The sequence below is a fragment of the Camelus ferus genome, chromosome 15 (assembly GCF_009834535.1).
Source record: "Camelus ferus isolate YT-003-E chromosome 15, BCGSAC_Cfer_1.0, whole genome shotgun sequence".
NCBI classification, from domain to species: Eukaryota; Metazoa; Chordata; class Mammalia; order Artiodactyla; family Camelidae; genus Camelus; species Camelus ferus.
The window spans coordinates 54,087,490-54,094,930 of NC_045710.1; the positions used below are offsets into that span (position 1 = coordinate 54,087,490).

At 58.6% G+C, this 7,441-nt stretch overlaps 1 protein-coding gene across 1 annotated transcript; it reads right to left on the bottom strand.

The window, feature by feature from the left end:
- Positions 1 to 564: 564 nt before the first annotated feature.
- LOC102517748 (NUT family member 2G-like) lies at positions 565 to 7,076 on the bottom strand. Its single transcript, XM_032496909.1, has 6 exons — positions 5,253 to 7,076; positions 4,208 to 4,336; positions 2,844 to 3,180; positions 2,279 to 2,482; positions 1,857 to 1,973; positions 565 to 1,415 (listed from the first exon to the last, which is right to left on the bottom strand). The coding sequence occupies exons 1-6, from the start codon at positions 6,104 to 6,106 to the stop codon at positions 615 to 617; spliced, it is 2,442 nt and encodes an 813-aa protein (XP_032352800.1). The 5' UTR covers positions 6,107 to 7,076; the 3' UTR covers positions 565 to 614.
- Between the last annotated feature and the right edge of the window lie 365 nt (positions 7,077 to 7,441).

Here is a 7,441-nt window from a genome sequence, read left to right on the forward strand (position 1 = left end):
TCCCCAAAGACCAGGGCTGTCTCGAGGCTCCATTCTAGAGAACTGCTTAGTGTCCTGAGGTCTGAAAGGCACGAAGACAGCTCTCCATCCCTAGTTTTTTCCAGGATGCATATGATGATGGGATGTCCCACAGGCCTGTGGCCAAGCAGACTTGAGTGAAAAGGATGATGTGGGGGTTCCTGGGGACAGTGAGAGCTGGGGGCTCCCAGAGCATCTGAGGACCCCGTGTCAATGCAGAGGAAGATCTAGTTGGCCCCCTGTGGATCCATAGCTCCTGGGACCTCCTCATCCTCCCTCTCAGGAGCCCTCTCTGTAGAGCAGTGCAGACACGAATAAGACTACACTGGTATTAGAACATTTCCAAACAAAACTTATTTTTATTCCCATTTTACATGTATCACCGCAAGGTGCTACTCCCCCCCCCCCCCCACAGCTGACCAGATCCACATCACCAGCCCTCTAACTGCCACCACCCCACCCCACCCCATCCCACCCTGGCCCTGATGGTCCCGCCCTCCCTCCCTGCCCCGCACATCAGCCAGGATCAGCACTGGATGAGGAAGAGCCCCTGAACTCCCCTGAGGGCCGCCTGGGGGGCTGGCACTGGAGGCTTGTTAGTTGTTGCAGTGCCTCTTCCTCCTCCTCCTCACACTCCCTGCGACAAATGGGTCACACCTCCTCTTGTTTGGTTGTGAGGGGCGCACCAGCTCCGGAGACAAGGCTGGCCTCCCAGAGATGCTGAGGTCGGGCGTGGGCTGGGGCAGCTTGTCATCAGACCCCTGGCCTCCACACAGATCCCGCTTCCTGGACTCGGCAGCTGGTGCAGGAGCTGAGCTAAGGCTGATTCTATGAGGGGAGGGGGCTTGGGGGGCCCCCCGAACTCCAGGGCAGAGAAATCTCAAGGGCCCTGGGGCAGAGCTGTGGGACTTCCCTCCCCAGGGCATCAGGCAGTACTGAGTGGCCAAGATGAAGTCCAGGCTGGGGACCTCCTCCTTCTCCTCACTGGACCCATCCTCTGGCCCTGGCCCTGCGTCCTCCCTAAGAGGAGAGGTCTCTCTGAGATTTGAGGTGTCCGTGGGTCCCAGGCTCGGTGGAGTGTGCCTTTGACCCTGGGGAGGAGAGAGGGGCTGTCCAGCCTCAGATAGAGGGAAACCCTCATGATCTGGAGAGAGAATCCAGTGTTTTGATGTGTTCAGGCCACTCTCTGTTCCGTTGCACCTTGGAAGTTCCTCAGACTCCATCTCTGGTGGGCTGTCTTCCTCGCTGACCCCTAGCTGGGGGCCTTCATCATGCCTCTGGGCATCTTGTGTAACATCAGACTGACGAGGACTTGAGTCCAGTTGGGGTGCACGGTGAGTGGTGGGTGCCTGCACACCCAACTCCTCCTTCAGGGCCAGGAGTCGTTTCTGCACCAGCTGATAGGAGGGAGGTGGTCGGTGACTGGCCCCGCACACACAGGTGAGGGGAGTAGGAGGGCTGGGCCGTGGGATGATGGCAGTGAGGGGCTGTAGGGGGGACTGTCTCCAGGACTCCAAAGAACGCACACTAGCGCTCCTGCTGTCCTCCTGGGCGTGTTCCCAGCTGTGTGTCCTTCCTTTCTCTCCGGGCCCCCATCCTCTCCTTACTATGGTCCTGCATTGCCCCAGTCCCTAGTGGGCCCTCCACAATGCCAGGCCTTCCAGGTAGGGGAGGGTTGAGTAGAGCGCTGTGGGCCTCCTGTTCTGGAGTCCCATCCCTTCCCTGGCTGACCTGGGTCCTGCCTCCCTTGGTTCCCTCGGTGTCCTTTGCCTTCCCTCTTGTACCTGGAATCCCTCCCTCCCTTGTCTCCCTGAGTGTCCCTCCCTCCTCTGGCTCACCTCTTCAAGAGAGAGTCCTTCCTCCTCTTCTAACTCCTCAGCCAGTGCCAAGGGATCCAGCTGTGGTTCTGGGGAAAGCAAAGCTGCCAGGAATTGAGGGTGAATGACGGCCTCCACCTAAGATGGAAGGATAAGGCTGTGAGCATCCTTGGGCAGGAGTAACCTGTGAGCCACGAATACCTGGAGAAATAGTGAACAGGAGAGACCCACCCTGTTCTCCTCCACAAGGTGGCGTGTTTTAAACCACTGTGGCAGTCAGCTACACACAGAGACACTCACACACACACACACAGACACACACACAGACACAGAGCTCAGGGATAGAGCTTAAGTCCCAAAGGCCTGGGCAGAACCCCAATCCTGGGTGCAGAGAGTGCCAGTCCCTGGAATCTTGCAGCCCCAAGGCTGCAGGCCCAGCCCACCTTCGTGACGAAGTCTTCCTGGGAACACAGCTGGTCCACGTAGCTCAGGAGACCCGGGTCCGGGTAGGTCCCGTCCTCTGGGCATTCTGCATCTGTCTCCTCAGTGGCCAAGTGGACAGGCCCCAGCAGCTCCTCCAAGATGTCCTCATATTCTTTGACAGCCTCAAGGGGAATCTCCTTGGGTGCCTTGGTCTCCCGGGGCCGCTGGGATGTGTGTGGCAGAGGGCGGGCGGGTTTGGCCCTGGGGCCGGCCTTCCTGGGCACACAGGCTAAGGCAGAGCGGGAGGAGGGAAGGAGGGTGAGGGGCTCCCGCTTCCAGCTCCTGAGCACGGGGGGGGGGGGGGGGGGCTTGTCGGGCAGCGCAGTGTTTGGGGGACGTTGAAGTCGGTGTGGGTGGGGTCAGGACCACCAGCACTGTCACCCACAGTGATGGGGAGTGAGGAGGGAGAGGTGAGTGGGAGCAGCTAAGAGAATCACATGTGAGCAAGTGTGCAACCTCCAGTTTTTTCAGAGGTGTCCCCATCCTTTGCACTTCTGAGGAAGACTTTCTGGCTGGCCCTCAGACAGGGAGGTGGGAGAGGAGCTCAACAGCAGACCAGGTCAATACCCCATAGTGACAAAGGGCAGCCGAGACCCCCTCTGGGTGGCTGTTCAGGTGGAAAGACCAATGCCCCCCTTGAGGGAAGAGGGCTGACGTGGGGACAGTGGCCATCCCTAGGTCCCTGTTACCTTTGCGTTGAGCTCCAGTGGGCACGTGGGTACCTAGCTGTGGGCCCACTTTTGGGGCTGGGGGCCCCCGAGGTTCCGGCTTTGGTGGGGCTGGAGGAGGCAGGCCCTGCACCCCCTTCATGGACTGCAATTGCTGAAGTTGCGTCTCCTCCTCTGCCTCAAATTCCTTGAACCTGAGGGGTTAGTGTGGCCCAGGCCATGCTGAGAAAAAGTCCTGGGCCCTGGAGCCCACCCAGGGTGCAGAGGTAGAGGGATCACGAGACGCTCTGCTGGGGGCGGTCATGGCCCTGTGAGGTGGTGTCCCCAGCAGGGAGCTGCTCTTGGGGCAAATACCAGATCTGGGGACACCCCTGCCTCCCCAGCACTGCAGGCCGTTCAACAGCGTAGACCCAGGTTGCTGAATTGAACCAGGCCTGCGTGGAAGGCCCAAAGGGGACCATCCACTTGCCCCCTGCCCATGCCCAGAAACACAGGAAGGGCTGACAGCCAGAGGCCAGATCAAGCACGTGTTCCCCACGGGGGTCCTTGTCCGGATCCAGGATCCTGGGCTGAGGCTGAGAGTCCTGGAATACAAGCCTGGAGACAGGGCCCAGGACAGGTTGTAGGATGTGGACCCTAAGGTCAGTGGAGAGGCTTTCCTTTTCCTTTCCTCTGAGAAATGCTGGTTTGTTTTCAGTTTTTCAAATAAAGGGTTTGCCCAAAGAAGTCTCATGAAGAGCCAGAGACCCTTGGGGTAAAAGACACTCTGGCTTCCGCAGCCTCTCCAGGAGGGAACCAGGTTACCAAGTCAGGCCACACTTCGGGAGGAGAGAGGGTCCGAAATGCCATGTGAGTGGCCGCCAGGCCCCCAGCATTAAGGAGGCAGCAGGCTGGCGGGTGGAACACGTTTCCCTGCACAGCCACGAGGGCTGGAGTTTGACCCCACTGGGCTCACAGTTTTCCCCCCTCCACCCCAAGTGAGCCCTTCATCAAGGCAAAGAAGGCCACTTCAGGGGAGGGCAGAGCCCTGGGCAGAGGACAAATAGACCCAAGCTGTCAAGGTGCAGGAGAGGCTTCTGGAGTGTAGTCTGGCCTCTGGGCTGCGGGGACCCTGTGCTCGGGGAGCTGCCTCCTCCCTCCTCCTCTGTGACCACAGCCAGATCCTGCTCTGGGGTGTCACCCTCACCCGCTGCAGCCCTTGGGCCCAGGACATGGACTCACTTTGCCGCCATCGCGTAATACATCATTCGGTCAGAGTCGCTTGTGCGCTCCCATTCCTGCTCGGCCCGCCGCAGTCCCTCCTCCAGCGTCATGGTGGGCTTGAGTCGGGCCAGGGATCGAAGCACTGGGCTGTGAACCGTCAGGGTCAGCCTCAGTGAACAGCCCAGTCCCCACCAGCCTGACCCCCCGCCCCCGGCATCATGGACCACACGTCCCCCATCACAGCATGTCTGAGCATTAGCAGGGGCAGAGGCAGGTGTCTGGGAGACAAAGACAGGCCTTCCTGGCTACTGTTGTCGCCCCCTCCCACTCACTGCAGGGAGACCATCCACTCCCACACCATAGCTGGGACACTGTGCCTCGGGGAGCTCTTTTCCTCTTCACGACTGACTTTTCATAATACAGATCCCTGTCATCACTGAGGCCTGGCCTGTGCCAGGGAACCTGATGTCTCTTCACAGATGAGCCCAAGGGGGCTCCTGCCCAGTCCTCTGAATCACCTGTAATTGTCCCCGTGTCAGGCTCACAGCTCTAGTAGGAGACAGTCCCTGCCCTCAGGAGAGCTCTGCCATCTCCCTGTTTCAGCGAGAATTCTCCAGAACAGTGAGGACCAGGCACACACACAGCTCTCCCCTGGGCCCTGTAGGTCCTCCCTCCCTGCAGTGGCATCCCCTGGCCATCCCACACTCAAGTCCTGTGTTGAGAGGAGACAGCAGCACAGGAGAGGGGGGCACCCCATCCGTGGCTCCTCACCTTCCCCCGGCACCCTCTCTGACTGCAAGTCTTCAGTAAATATTCCCAAGATAATAATGGAAGGAAAGTCAGCTGGACTCATCAAGGGTGTTGGGCTCAGTTGAGAGAAGGCACTGAAAGGATGTCATGGACTGGAAGTGTGAGTGTATGATGGACAGTGCCATGTCATAGCATGGACATCACCCTCAGACCTTCCTTCTAGGATCCCTAGAAACCTAACCTGCAGGTGCACCCCAAGGTCCTCCACGTGAAACTCCAGATGAGCGCACGTGCCCCCCGAGAACTCACTCACATGAGGAAGCAGGAAAGAGCTTCTGCATCAGGGCTCTGGGGAAGGTGCCTCCGGGCCAGGCTCTTGAAGCGCTGCCAACGTCGGTAGTTCTTGTAGACGCTCTTGCGGTTACAGGAGTCAACCTGCGGGGGCTGAGACTGGGAGGTGGCCAGACTCCCCTCCCTGGAAGTGCCAGGTGGCCGTGGCCCAGCGTTGATGGGGGGAATGCTGGGGGCCCGCTGGGCAGCTGGTGGTGGAGCTAGAGGGGGAAGGCCTGGGGCCCAGCCTCCCATGGCAGCCTGAGTTACCCCAACAGCTGGGGTCGCCAATGAGGGTGCTAAGGATAGGGGAGCAGGGCAAGTAGCACTCCCACTGAGGGCCCCTGGAGCACCCCAGGTGACAGTTCCTGGTGTAAGAACGAAGCTCTGCATCTGGAGGGGCTCTGCTGGCCTCCCTTCTGACCTTAGTTGGACGGTGATGTTGCAAGGCCCAGTGGCCATGGGGACCTGGCCACCAGTAGCCACCAAAGGTGTCATGGGGAAAGCTGGCAGCAACAGGGTGGTTCCAGGAGGGAACGATGGGGTCAATGAGGGTGGCAGGTGCTGCTCCCAGGGTGGCCAGTGTTCGGGGCCAGGAGCAGGTGGTGGAAAGGGAAGTGCCGTGACTGGAGTCAGGGAGGCACCAGTGCTCATAAGCACATCCGTTCCCAGCAGTGGAGATGCTGTTGAGACAAAGGAAAGGGGTGAGTGGAGGAGGAGAATGGGCAACCAGGACTGGGGCTTTCCGGGGAATCCTGGAGTGTCAGTGTCAACAGGTGAAGGACATTTGGACAGGGGAGACTGTGCCATGTGCAGGTGTCTTGGACTAGTTTTCATGCTCTGACCTCTAGCTGGGAATTACTCCAGTAGGGAGCTTGCTCCCATTCACCCAGGCCCCGACCCCTGCGTGCCGAGAAGAAACAGCCTGAGCAAGCACTGTCTCGCAGGGCCTCCGCAAGGAACCCCCTTGCACCCGACTCTCACAGGCTGTCCCCCAAGTCCTGGAGGTGGGTGGACGCCTGCTCCTTTGCAGGCTCACTAGCAGGTAGAGAGCTTCTGCAAGGGAAGTTGAGGGCAGCCAAATGGCCTTTGTGAACCAGGCAGTGTCTAAAATATTAAGGCCCCACCTCCTCCTTACTCCTCCTTTTCCTGATGCTCAGTATAAATCCTCTTTCTTTCGTGGCCTGACACAACAAAACAAAAATGCTGGAAACATCTCTCTCCACAGAACCCTGATACAAATCCGTAATACACTGGCCCAGCGTGCACGTGACCTCAGGGCCACCCGCAGCAGACACTTAACACGGGCCGGGTTTTGCCACCCCATCCCCAGTGCCCAAAGTCACTGCCATCACTCAGGAGTTCTGCTCCCGGAACAAGGGTCTGAGAAGCAGTCACATGTGTGATTTCCATCCTTTCACAGCCAGTGATGGCCACAGAAGAGTACAGAAGTCCAGGGAATGGTCATGTTACATTGGTCATGGGCCTACGTAGTGTCTGTGGTCCGTCCTCTTCCAGTTCCCAGTCATTCAAATTGAAGGCAGACTAAGAAAGAGGCGTGAGCCAGGTCCCATCACTGATGATGTTGTCTGCAACACATCCCTGTTCAGGAGCACAAGGCACTCACCCCAGTGCACCTAATTAATCAGAACATGTGCCACAGGGCGTGTAGTAACAACACAGAAGATTGTCCTCCTGCTTCTGGGCTACACTCCTTCCCCCCTTTAAAAAGGAATCAGCCTTCATAGACGTTCCAGCAGAACCACCCGCACTCCTCGTCTCTTCCCTGTCCATGAAATGCTGGCGTGAAACATGAACAAACTCCTCGTGTCACAGGCAGGCCTGACGGTCCTGCCTGAGATGCTGGACAAGTATCACAAGTGTCTGCAGAACTGCGTTTCCACAAAAGGAAGAACAATTCAGAACCACTGGGGACCTCAAGCCCTGTCTTGGTTGAAGCTGAGAGGTTGCCCATCCCCTGCTGAATCCAAGGCAACAGTTACCTGAACTGAGGAGCGAGCTCTGGGCTGGAAGGAGGGGAGCAGTTCTGGGCTGTGGCAGTTAGAGTACCTTCCTGACTAGCTCTTGGAGAAAGTTCATAGCAGATGTGGCCACAGACCACCCCGCCCCACCCCTCGGTGAATAGTTTTCTGGCTGAGCCCTTCTCTCCCC